The sequence below is a fragment of the Balaenoptera musculus genome, chromosome 16, assembly GCF_009873245.2.
Source record: "Balaenoptera musculus isolate JJ_BM4_2016_0621 chromosome 16, mBalMus1.pri.v3, whole genome shotgun sequence".
In the NCBI taxonomy this organism is placed as follows: Eukaryota; Metazoa; Chordata; class Mammalia; order Artiodactyla; family Balaenopteridae; genus Balaenoptera; species Balaenoptera musculus.
Window position 1 is genome coordinate 11,519,512 of NC_045800.1, and position 13,880 is coordinate 11,533,391.

A 13,880-nucleotide genomic window follows, 5' to 3' on the forward strand; every position below is an offset into this window, starting at 1 on the left:
GCAAGACAGGAACACAGCCCCATCCATTAGCAGAGAGGCTGCCTAAAATCATAATAAGGCCACAGACACCCCAAAATACACCACCAGACGTGGTCGTGCCCACCAGAAAGACAAGATCCAGCCTCATCCACCAGAGCTCAGGCACTAGTTCCCTCCACCAGGAAGCCTACACAACCCACTGAACCAACCTTAGCCACTGGGGACAGATACCAAAAACAACGGGAACTACGAACCTGCAGCCTGTGAAAAGGAGACCCCAAACACAGTAAGATAAGCAAAATGAGACGACAGAAAAACACACAGCAGATGAAGGAGCAGGGTCAAAACACGCCAGACTTAACAAATGAAGAGGAAATAGGTAGTCTACCTGAAAAAGAATTCAGAATAATGATAGTAAGGATGATCCAAAATCTTGGAAATAGAATAGACAAAATGCAAGAAACATTTAACAAGGACATAGAAGAACTAAAGAGGAACCAAGCAATGATGAAAAACACAATAAATGAAATTAAAAATACTCTAGATGGAATCAATAGCAGAATAACTGAGGCAGAAGAAAGGATAAGTGACCTGGAAGATAAAATGGTGGAAATAACTACTACAGAGCAGGATAAAGAAAAAAGAATGACAAGAACTGAGGACAGTCTCAGAGACCTCTGGGACAACATTAAACGCACCAACATTCGAATTATAGGGGTCCCAGAAGAAGAAGAGAAAAAGAAAGGGACTGAGAAAATATTTGAAGAGATTATAGTTGAAAACTTCCCTAATATGGGAAAGGAAATAGTTAATCAAGTCCTGGAAGCACAGAGAGTCCCATACAGGATAAACCCAAGGAGAAACACGCCAAGACACATATTAATCAAACTGTCAAAAATTAAATATAAGGAAAACATATTAAAGGCAGCAAGGGAAAAACAACAAATAACACACAAGGGAATCCCCATAAGGTTAACATCTGATCTTTCAGCAGAAACTCTGCAAGCCAGAAGGGAGTGGCAGGATATACTTAAAGTGATGAAGGAGAAAAACCTACAACCAAGATTACTCTACCCAGCAAGGATCTCATTCAGATTCGATGGAGAAATTAAAACCTTTACAGACAAGCAAAAGCTGAGAGAGTTCAGCACCACCAAACCAGCTTTACAACAAATGCTAAAGGAACTTCTCTAGGCAAGAAACACAAGAGAAGGAAAACACCTACAATAACAAACCCAAAACATTTAAGAAAATGGGAATAGGAACATACATATTGATAATTACCTTGAATGTAAATGGATTAAATGCTCCCACCAAAAGACACAGGCTGGCTGAATGGATACAAAAACAAGACCCATATATATGCTGTCTACAAGAGACCCACTTCAGACCTAGAGACACATACAGACTGAAAGTGAGGGGATGGAAAAAGATATTCCATGCAAATGGAAATCAAAAGAAAGCTGGAGTAGCAATTCTCATATCAGACAAAATAGACTTTAAAACAAAGACTATTACAAGAGACAAAGAAGGACACTATATAATGATCAAGGGATCGATCCAAGAGGAAGGTATAACAATTGTAAATATTTATGCACCCAACATAGGAGCACCTCAATACATAAGGCAAATACTAACAGCCAAAAAAGGGGAAATCGACAGCAACACAATCATAGTAGGGGACTTTAACACCCCACTTTCACCAATGGACAGATCATCCAAAATGAAAATAAATAAGGAAACACAAGCTTTAAATGATACATTAAACAAGATGGACTTAATTGATATTTATAGGACATTCCACCCAAAAACAACAGAATACACATTTTTCTCAAGTGCGCATGGAACATTCTCCAGGATAGATCATATCTTGGGTCACAAATCAAGCCTTGGTAAATTTAAGAAAATTGAAATCGTATCAAGTATCTTTTCCGACCACAACGCTATAAGACTAGATATCAATTACAGAAAAGATCTGTAAAAAATACAAACACATGGAGGCTACACAATACACTACTTAATAACGAAGTGATCACTGAAGAAATCAAAGGGGAAATAAAAAAATACCTAGAAACAAATGACAATGGAGATACGACGACCCAAAACCTATGGGACGCAGCAAAAGCAGTGCTAAGAGGGAAGTTTATAGCAATACAAGCCTACCTCAAGAAACAGGAAACATCTCGAATAAACAACCTAACCTTGCACCTAAAGCAATTAGAGAAAGAAGAACAAAAAAACCCCAAAGCCAGCAGAAGGAAAGAAATTATAAAGATCAGGTCAGAAATAAATGAAAAAGAAATGAAGGAAACAATAGCAAAAATCAATAAAACTAAAAGCTGGTTCTTTGAGAAGATAAACAAAATTGATAAACCATTAGCCAGACTCATCAAGAGAAAAAGGGAGAAGACTCAGATCAATAGAATTAGAAATGAAAAAGGAGAAGTAACCACTGACACTGCAGAAATACAAAAGATCATGAGAGATTACTACAAGCAACTCTATGCCAATAAAATGGACAACCTGGAAGAAATGGACAGATTCTTAGAAATGCACAAACTGCCGAGACTGAACGAGGAAGAAATAGAAAATATGAACAGACCAATCACAAGCACTGAAATTGAAACTGTGATTAAAAACCTTCCAACAAACAAAAGCCCAGGACCAGATGGCTTCACAGGTGAATTCTATCAAACATTTAGAGAAGAGCTAACAACTATCCTTCTCAAACTCTTCCAAAATATTGCAGAGGGAGGAACACTCCCAAACTCATTCTACGAGGCCACCATCACCCTGATACCAAAACCAGACAAAGATGTCACAAAGAAAGAAAACTACAGGCCAATATCACTGATGAACACAGATGCAAAACTCCTCAACAAAATACTAGCAACAGGGGCTTCCCTGGTGGTGCAGTGGTTGAGAGTCTGCCTGCCAATGAAGGGGACACGGGTTCGAGCCCTGGTCTGGGAAGATCCCACGTGCCGCGGAGCGGCTGGGCCCGTGAGCCACAGCTACTGAGCCTGCGCGTCTGGAGCCTGTGCTCCGCAACAAGAGAGGCCGGGATAGTGAGAGGGCCGGGATAGTGAGAGGCCCGCGATAGTGAGAGGCCCGCGATGGTGAGAGGCCCGCGCACCGCGATGAAGAGTGGCCCCCGCTCTCCGCAACTGGAGAAAGCCCTCGCACGGAAACGAAGACCCAACACAGCTAAAAATAAATACATAAAATTTAAAAAAAAAAAAAAAGAAAGAAAACTACAGGCCAATATCACTGATGAACATAGATGCAAAAATCCTCAACAAAATACTAGCAAACAGAATCCAACAGCACATTAAAAGGATCATACACCATGATCAAGTGGGGTTTATCCCAGGAATGCAAGGATTCTTCAATATACGCAAATCAATCAATGTGATACACCATATTAACAAATTGAAGGAGAAAAACCATATGATCATCTCAATAGATGCAGAGAAAGCTTTCGACAAAATTCAACACCCATTTATGATAAAAGCCCTGCAGAAAGTAGGCATAGAGGGAACTTTCCTCAACATAATAAAGGCCATATATGACAAACCCACAGCCAACATTGTCCTCAATGGTGAAAAACTGAAACCATTTCCACTAAGATCAGGAACAAGACAAGGTTGCCCACTCTCACCACTATTATTCAACATAGTTTTGGAAGTGTTAGCCACAGCAATCAGAGAAGACAAAGAAATAAAAGGAATCCAAATCGGAAAAGAAGAAGTAAAGCTGTCACTATTTGCAGATGACATGATACTATACATAGAGAATCCTAAAGATGCTACCAGAAAACTCCTAGAGCTAATCAATGGATTTGGTAAAGTAGCAGGATACAAAATTAATGCACAGAAATCTCTTGCATTTCTATACACTAATGACGAAAAATCTGAAAGTGAAATTAGGAAAACACTCCCGTTTACCATTGCAACAAAAAGAATAAAATATCTAGGAATAAACCTACCTAAGGAGACAAAAGACCTGTATGCAGAAAATTAGAAGACACTGATGAAAGAAATTAAAGATGATACAAATAGATGGAGAGATATACCATGTTCCTGGATTGGAAGAATCAACATTGTGAAAATGACTCTACTACCCAAAGCAATCTACAGATTCAATGCAATCCCTATCAAACTACCACTGGCATTTTTCACAGAACTAGAACAAAAAATTTCACAATTTGTATGGAAACACAAAAGACCCCGAATAGCCAAAGCAATCTTGAGAACGAAAAATGGAGCTGGGGGAATCAGGCTCCCTGACTTCAGACTATATTACAAAGCTACAGTAATCAAGACAGTTTGGTACTGGCACAAAAACAGAAATATAGATCAATGGAACAGGATAGAAAGCCCAGAGATAAACCCACACACATATGGTCACCTTATCTTTGATAAAGGAGGCAAGCATATACAGTGGAGAAAAGACAGCCTCTTCAATAAGTGGTGCTGGGAAAATTGGACAGATACATGCAAAAGTATGAAATTAGAACACTCCCTGACACCATGCACAAAAATAAACTCAAAATGGATTAAAGACCTAAGTGTAAGGCCAGACACTATCAAACTCTTAGAGGAAAACATAGGCAGAACACTCTATGACATACATCACAGCAAGATTCTTTTTGACCCAGCTCCCAGAGAAATGGAAATAAGAACACAAATAAACAAATGGGACCTAATGAAACTTAAAAGCTTTTGCACAGCAAAGGAAACCATAAACAAGACCAAAAGACAACCCTCAGAATGGGAGAAAATATTTGCAAATGAAGCAACTGACAAAGGATTAATCTCCAAGATTTACAAGCAGCTCATGCAGCTCAATAAAAAAAAACGAACAACCCAATCCAAAAATGGGCAGAAGACCTAAATAGACATTTCTCCAAAGAAGATATACAGATTGCCAACAGACACATGAAAGAATGCTCAACATCATTAATCATTAGAGAAATGCAAATCAAAACTACAATGAGATATCATCTCACACCGGTCAGAATGGCCATCATCAAAAAATCTAGAAACAATAAATGCTGGAGAGGGTGTGGAGGAAAGGGAACACTCTTGCACTGTTGGTGGGAATGTAAATTGATACAGCCACTATGGAGAACAGTGTGGAGGTTCCTTAAAAAACTACAAATAGAACTACCATACGACCCAGCAATCCCACTACCGGGCATATACCCTGAGAAAACCATAGTTCAAGAAGAGTCATGTACCAAAATGTTCATTGCAGCTCTATTTACAATAGCCAGGACATGGAAGCAACCTAAATGTCCATCAACAGATGAATGGATAAAGAAGTGTGGCACATATATACAATGGAATATTACTCAGCCATAAAAAGAAATGAAATGGAGGTATTTGTAATGAGGTGGATGGAATTAGAGTCTGTCATACAGAGTGAAGTAAGTCAGAAAGAGAAAAACAAATACAGTATGCTAACACATATATACGGAATCTAAGGAAAAAAAAAAAGGCCATGAAGAACCTAGTGGCAAGACGGGAATAGAGACACAGACCTACTAGAGAATGGACTTGAGGATATGGGGAGGGGGTGGGGTGAGATGTGACAGGGTAAGAGAGTGTCATGGACATATATACACTACCAAATGTGGGATAGATAGCTAGTGGGAAGCAGCCACATAGCACAGGGAGATCAGCTCGGTGCTTTGTGACCACCTAGAGGGGTGGGATGGGGAGGGTGGGAGGGAGGGAGATGCAAGAGGGAAGAGATATGGGAACATATTGTATGTGTATAACTGATTCACTTTGTTATAAAGCAGAAGCTAACACACCATTGTAAGGCAATTATACTTCAATAAAGATGTTTAAAAAAAAAATTAAAAAATAATAAAAAAATAAAAACAGTCTAAAGTAGCTGACTCAATGATAATTCTTAAAGAATAGTAAGAACACTCTTAGCTACGTGTTCTTTAACTTCACGAGAAATGCCATTTTGCTTAATTATGAATCGTATATTATTTTCATGAAATTTAAAGAAACAGATGCATAACCATTTCTAAAAATATGAAGGAACACTTATTACTACAGATCAAATCCCACCTGTTTTTTGTAAATTTTCAGTTGTTCTTCAAAATGGGCACAGAAATAGGCGACAGTGTCCTTTTCACCTACAAAGAAGTGATACAAAATCTTTTTTTCCTTCCCATGTGTAACACAGAAATTAGCGTCTATTCCACCTTTACGCTTACTTTTACATAATTTATTGACAGCCCAAATGTAACTAAGATTGTCTAAAACCAATATTTTAAAATGAAATGCTAAGCGGAAGATCTGATTTTTTTTCCCCCAATTAGACTAAACTGAAATACTGAAGGTGGCAACTATGAAACCATGACATTTATTATTTATATAACCAGCCAACTTGTCAGAAAAGGTTTCATGTAGTTTATAATAAATTAATAAAAACCCCTTTAAAACAAGGATGTTAAAAACTGAAGTTTTACTGAATTCTCACAAATATAAATTGTTTTGAGAGAAAAATATTCTGTAAACAATTTTTAAAATCAGTCTCTTTCAGTAATCTAATTAGATTGACATGACTGAGCTATTCCAGTGCTAAAGTTAAAATACTGGAAGAAATTAAATCCTTAATATTTAAAACAACAACAAACCTTTCACAGCAAAACATGTGAGTAAAGGCATCCTATCTATTCCTTGTAGATGCTGTCTTATTTAAGATATTTCCTGCTTCTATAAATATTGGCCATATTTACACTTTTCCAAAATTAAGCATGTAATAAAGTATTCTTTAAAGAAGCAACAAATTAAAATCTGTGAATTAAGCTCTGTTTTGCTCTATTTTGGAATCTTTTTATTGTTAATTACTTAAATCGTCAACAACCATTATTACTTTTGTGATTATTATATCACTATTAAATTTTACCATATGAGTTATTATTTTAAATGAAGTATCTGGCAAAACAAATCCAAACCTATGAAGTATCTAATATTTTAAAAAACTCCCTCTGAAATCATCATCTGCAAACCAAATAACTGACAGGCTTACTTCTGTCCAGCCGAGGTCTTGGATTATATCGATACCCAACCTGGCTCCAAAACACAGGCACAGAGCCTCGTGTTTGAATAAATGACAAGGTATGATTATGCACATGAATTAACTGCTCAGTCTCCACATAATTTGCAACATTTCCATTTTTATCCACTCCTCTTCGTTTATAACGCATTCCTAAAAGAAAATTAAAACAAAACAGCAACACTGAAAAAAAAATTAGTCTCACTAGATATGCTTCTTAACCAAATCTGTGTCTTTCAGGACAGGCTTGGGGATCTAATGTGCAACTGCCAGGCAGAACAGTATCAACTTACCCCAGATCATGCCTTTATTCATCGTTTTTTAAAAGTTGAAGCTGAGATAGTTCCTGTGAACTGAAAGAGGAGGTTTTTCCCAAAGGTGCGAGCACCTGGGAAGGATTTATTACTGTGATACAGGCTGTCAGTAGGAACAATGGTATCTAGAAGCACATCCCAAGTGACTTTCTCCTCTTTTCCACATATATACCTCCTTTTCTTCTACCTTTTGTTAACTCTCTCCCATTCACTTCCCTCCAAAAAATTGGTCCCCAATTATATCACACTATTGAGAGTCACTGAGCACTTTGAAGCCAACTGTGTTTCCAAATCCATTATTGTCATTAGCATTTCAATACATCTGCAGATGTTCCATTCTCGCCTGGATTTAATTTGTACACTATTACAGCCCTCCACTCACCTGCTCTGTGTCTACTTCGGCGTGAAATGAGAGCCACTAGAAAGCGTGGGTGAATGTCATCTACACAGGTGGACTCCTGAGGGGGTGTCTCCGGGCTGCTTTTCTCATCGTCAGATGACTCATTATAATTAACCACAAGTTCTTCAATCTGCACAAAACCTTGAATAATGGGGATAATCCAAAAATCCACATCCGGTGTCTGAAAATAATATGAACATCATGTTGCCCCTATTCTGTACAGCACTGCTACTTTCTTAAACCCAAGCAGTAGTTAGCACATACTTGTTGTTAGTTTATTAGAAGCAGAAACCTTCCATCCTTCAACTATATTTTCTGCTTTTTGGAGAACACTAAGGAATGGACGGAGGGAGGGGGGCGGAGGTGAGAGCCTTTCCTTTTGTTTATGGTGGTCATTCAAGAAGAGCTGCCTGAAAGGGACCACAGCTGCTGGGTACAAATCCAAGCTCCACCACTTACTTCCTCACTCAGGTGAATCACTTAACCTTGCCATGCCTCGGCATTCTGCTTTGTGAAATAAGAAAAACGACAACCTCATAAGGTTGTTGTGAAGATTAAATGAGTAAAATCTAAAAAGTGTTTGGCACAGTGCCTGCCTACTGCTGGTATAGAAGAAAATAAAGCTTAAAGGTTGATTTTCAACTCCCAATTGTATTAAGCCTTTAATTAAATACAACCAACTCTGATCACTTTATTATGAAACATAGAGGTCTATTCTACTTTCCAGTTTAGAAAAAGTCTTGCTCTGCCAAGCTAAAATCCAAGTAGTCAATGAACCAAAAAAAGAATCCTTTCCATAAATATCTTATTTTAAAAAGTCATCCAATGTAATTAGGAGAGTATTAATTAAAGTTAGAGATTTCCTCTTAGTCTTTCAGACTAAGAATACTCAGATTTCTCAACCGACTGTGTGCAGGGACAGTAAAGGATGAAAAGTGCTCCAGAGAAGTTGTTCTTAGTCCCTCTTTCCCTCCTATCTCCGTATCTGTATCTAGCGTTAACCTCAGCATCAACTTCAAATCCACCCCTTCTTTCACAACCACATACTCCAGGTCCTCTCAGTTTTGTTTTATGGAGCCTGCAGATAGGATCTTAGGAAGGTGGTTAGAGTTGAAAATAGTGAAGCAAAGGATCTATCTGCATTCATTACTTTTATCACCATTCTCATTATTTATATTTTTGTTTTAGCAATAAATACAAAACTCTCAACAGGAACAGAGATAGGTATGCTACCAAATGCCACCTTTATTGTAAGTCATCAGTTTTAAATGGTAATGCTACGTGTCTGACAAAAACTCTGCAAAACACGTTAGAGCTCAATATGTCAGCAAACAGGACAAATACTCATTACAGACACCCTTATTTTTCTCCCCCTATCATTAAGTTTTGGTGGTCATGGTTTGATCAGCATCATAAAGAGAGGCAAGAACATTTTAGAGAGGTGAGCCATGATAGATATCTAGTTTTAGACACCACCAGATACATAGGTCAAAATCATTTATACTGACCACCACCAATAGGGAGAAACAGAAAGAAAAAAGGTTTCAACTTTCTGAAAGGTTAAGAAAAAGATAATCTGTGACCCTATTCAACTTTTTGCTCAATTTGTGTCCAAAACAGTAACTGGCACATGGCAGGCTTTCCATAAATATTGGTTGATTGACTGAATAAATGAATTGTCTTTGGACAGTCATAATTCTCCAATATACATGACAGAGTAAAGGAAGAAGGTAATCATTAAACCTGAAGGAACCTCATGCAATAATCTAATCATATCCTCTGTCTTCCCTGATTCGAATACTTGTAGTACTGGAACATTTTTAGAGATTTGTCTACTCCAATTTCCATATGAGGAAACAGGAACATTAAATGACTGGTATCACTAAAGGAAAAGTGGGCTTCAACACTTCCAATGGGTACAAACAAAATATCTTTTACAGGAACTCTATGGATATTAGTTCCACAGCCTTAAATTATGACTGTTCTATGGAAACCTGCTAAAAAGATAAGCCTGTGGCTATATAGTCGAATTATGAACTACCTTAAAATAGTGCCCTGGTTTTCCCTAGCTAAATGATTCTCATTCTACAGGGGAAAACATTACGTGAGATTTTAAATTTTTATTTTAGTATAACTTAAAAATATTTGCCTAACAACTATAAACTACCTTAGACTATTTCAGAAACAACTACTCACACCAATCTCAGTAAGGTCTTGTATCATGTATTTATTCCAGAAAAATCGGTCATCGACCTGGAAAAGGTAGAAAACAAACAGTTCAGAAACGTGTTGTTTCAGTTCTCCTATAGAAGCCAAACGGGTCCATAAGTTGTTCTGGTGGCAAACCCTGCTCTGAGCTGTGAGAGGTACCTTTTGCCAGAGGGGACAGGGCTCCCTCTCCCCAGCACTCTGCCTCTGCACTGAATTGGTCAGGTCATAGGTCAAGCTATAGTAAAACGATTCTGAGTCCATGAACATCTTCAGCAACTCCTCCAGTAATCTTCTCTCCAACTTCTCCTTTTCTTTACTTTCCTTAACCTGTAAGAAATTAATCTACTATTACTGCAGGAATTAAATGTAAAGCATTGTGTGGGTACCACACAATTCCCTAGGAGAAAAGTAAAAAATAATCCCAAGGATATGCGGAGATGGTGCTTTAATATGACAAGTGGTTTGAAAGTAAGTTTATTAGCAGGAAAGTCACCCCTCAATTTAAAACTAATCAAAGATGAATTCTAAGCCCATATCAATTAAACTCTTACTTTCTTTTTATTAGGAGCAGACACATTGGATTTAATATGCGTAAAGGTCTTCAGTAGAAACTTTGAGTCATCAGGAGATGGTACAATCTTCTCTGGTTTGTTAATTCCAAAATGATGCTTCTTACAGAGCTAAATAATTAGGAGGAGAAAGAGAATTCATTATTACTAATATCTGCTTGCTTAATGTTCAAGTGTGAGTGCAGAAGTGTCACTACTCCTCAAGCACTGTGGTTAAAACCTCAAGAGCAGGTAAAATGACCCAGTAGACAGCTGATATTAGAAAACACAGCTGTGGTTTCAAGGATTAGAAAGCTACAATAGAGGATAAGCAAAGAATACAGGGCAGGATATACTTAGGATTTAGGGGTAGAAAATTCAGGTTAGGATCATAGTAAGTTCTTATCTAATATAACTGAAGAATGAAATGCTCTGGTTGGGATTCAGTAACGCTTTAAAAATTGGCATAAAAGATTAAAAATAGTGCAAAATACACATATGCTATGCTCTAGCCACATTTCTTTAGAGCAATATGTGCTAAATATTCATGCTAGTTAATTGAGTGTTCTGGGGGAGAAGTTGCCAAGAGTCTGCTCTATTGGGAATCTTAAAAGCTGGACATTTCAACCACTCTCTCTCCTCCTATCCTCACACACACTAATGAAATCAGCATAAAAACACACTCTTTGGGTCCAGAGATTAAGTTTGAAGCAGAAAGTAGGGGCTGCAGGAAATGTGCAGTCCAACCAACAAAGATGATGAAGAGGATGGGAAGGTGTTAAAACAAGAGAAGGGCACAGAGGTTCTACAGAGGACTACCTGGTTAAAGTCAAGCGTTTTATATATAATTTCATGTGGCTCAACACACAAAGCAAATATTCTGAAAGGGACACAAGGATTCTATTAACCATATGCAGACTAATTCCATTTTTTCAATACACTGGTTTTATTGCTATGCTAAGTGGTAGACTCCTGTTAAGAGCTAACAGTTACTAAATGGTTATCATTAGTAGTGTCTTACGTACAAAATAACTATTACTCGATTATAAACAGGATAAAAAAACTTAATGAGAAAAAACTAGTTCAAGATTGTGGGGTTTTTTAAAATATTTATTTATTTATTAATTTATTTATTGGCTGCATCGGGGTCTTAGTTGCGGCACACAGTATCTTTTTTATTACGGTGCTTGGGCTCCAGAGAGCACAGGCTCATTACTTGTGGCAGGTGTGTGGGCTGCAGAGCAAGTGGGTTCGGTAGTTGTGGCGTGAGGGCTCTCTAGTTGTGGCGCCCGGGCTCAGCTGTCTGGCGGCATGTGGGATCTTAGTTCCCCGACCAGGGATCAAACTGGCATCCTCTGCATTGCAAGACAGATTCTTAACCACTGGACCACCAGGGAAGTCCCTTGGTTTGAGGTTTGATTATAAATTTTTTTTTAAAAGTTAGGGGGCTGGGGCTTCCCTGGTGGCACAGTGGTTGAGAATCTGCCTGCCAATGCAGGGGACACGGGTTCGAGCCCTGGTCTGGGAAGATCCCACATGCCGCAGAGCAACTAGGCCCGTGAGCCACAACTACTGAGCCTGCGCGTCTGGAGCCTGTGCTCCGCAACAAGAGAGGCTGCGATAACGAGAGGCCTGCACACCGCGATGAAGAGTGGCCCCCCCTTGCCGCAACTAGAGAAAGCCCTCGCACAGAAACGAAGACCCACCACAGCCATAAAATAAATAAATAATTAATTAATCAATTAAAAAAAAAAAAAAGTTAGGGGGCTGGACTTCCCTGGTGGCACAGTGGTTGGGAATCCTCCTGCCAATGCAGGGGACACGGGTTCGAGCCCTGGTCCCGGAGGATCCCACGTGCTGTTGAGCAACTAAGCCCGTGTGCCACAACTACTGAGCCTGCATGCCACAACTACTGAAGCCCATACACCTAGAGCCCATGCTCTGCAACAAGAGAAGCCACCGCAATGAGAAGCCCGCGCACTGCAATGAAGACCCAATGCAGCCAAAAATAAATAAGTAAATTAATTAATTTTAAAAAAAACAAAAGGAAGGGGGCTGTTCCTGTTTTATCAAATTGGAAGTGGAGACTGATAACTGAACGAAGAATTCAGATGTACTGCAATCTTATGGGTTTTATGTCTTTTCAAAGCTATGGCTACCAAACACTCTATTCACATGCGTTTCACAACATGATTACAACTTTACACTCCTCCTGGCCTACCAGTGAAGACAAGGGAACCAAAGGTGAAGTAAAAAAGAATCTACAGTCATCCTGCCAAAACCAAGTTAACTTAATTTCCCTTCAAGTAAGCAAAACTAACCAGATCTTGAGATAATGGGGAAGGAGAGAGAATCAAGCATATGGACGTTGCTCCAGCAATTCTCTCCTCTCCCCTCTTTCTGCCTGAAACACACTGATATTTCTCTCCTCTAACACTCCTCCTGTGCCAGCTAGGGTCCTACTTCTTTGTACTCCTCACTGCCTCCAATCCCTCTCCTCCCGTTCTCTCCCCAGCCCACTCCAACTTGGCTTTGGGCCCCACCACTCCACCTAAACCTTATCTTCAGTGTGACCAATGGTCTCTACTTGGCTAAACGCAGTGGTGGATTCCTGATCCTTATCTTAACCGCTCAGTAGCATTTGACACAGTTCATCTCTCCCTCATCTTCTCTGATACACTGTCTTACTTGGCTTCCAGTGGTCACTCTTTTCCTCTTTTACTGGTTCCTTCCTGACCATTTGACTTCTTAATGTCTTGGCACCTCAAGGTTCAGTCCTTGACCCCCTTCTCTATCTGCATTCACTCCCTCAGCGATTTCATCCAGTCTCATGGCTTTAAATACCATCTACATGCCAACCCTGCCCTCCCAGCGGTACATTTCCAGGCCCGCTCTTCCCCAAAATTCTAGAATCACAAATCCCAATGTTTCCACTTGGATTTCCATCAGGTACCTCACACTCATCATGTTCAAAACTAGACCCTCATCTTCTCTCCTCTGCCTTCATCTCCTGTGGCTCTCCTCCCCTTGCTTACTCCACTCCACCCATATCAGCCTCCTTGCTGTTCCTCAACAAGCCAGGACTACTTCCACCTCAGGGCCTGTGTTCTGGCTATTCTCTCGGCCCAGACATCCTCTCCCCAGATATCTTACCATAATCTCTACTCCTGGGCACTCCACCCACCGCCCTTACTGCACTCAACTTTTATTTCCCATAGTGTTCACTACTTTCCAACATATGACATAAGATATTTATGTTGATGTTTACTGTCTGCCGCACCCCCACCATAATGTAAGTTCCATAATAGCAGAGATCTTTGTTTTACTGACTCATATATCTCCAGG

General features: G+C 39.2%; 1 protein-coding gene across 6 annotated transcripts in view; it reads right to left on the minus strand.

The window, feature by feature from the left end:
* INPP5F (inositol polyphosphate-5-phosphatase F) overlaps positions 1-13,880 on the minus strand; it is a 98,303-nt gene that overhangs the window by 30,060 nt on the left and 54,363 nt on the right. For 2 of the 6 annotated variants that reach the window (XM_036828508.1, XM_036828510.1), the window contains exons 4-9: positions 10,539-10,667; positions 10,147-10,314; positions 9,973-10,029; positions 7,759-7,957; positions 7,036-7,215; positions 6,069-6,136 (exon numbers count right to left, since the gene is read on the minus strand). In XM_036828508.1, the coding sequence (XP_036684403.1) occupies positions 6,069-6,136; positions 7,036-7,215; positions 7,759-7,957; positions 9,973-10,029; positions 10,147-10,314; positions 10,539-10,667 (801 nt within the window). Of the gene's footprint in view, positions 1-6,068; positions 6,137-7,035; positions 7,216-7,758; positions 7,958-9,972; positions 10,030-10,146; positions 10,315-10,538; positions 10,668-13,880 lie in introns of those variants that run through there. The other 4 variants (XM_036828509.1, XM_036828511.1, XR_005016807.1 and 1 more) reach the window with 4 other exon arrangements.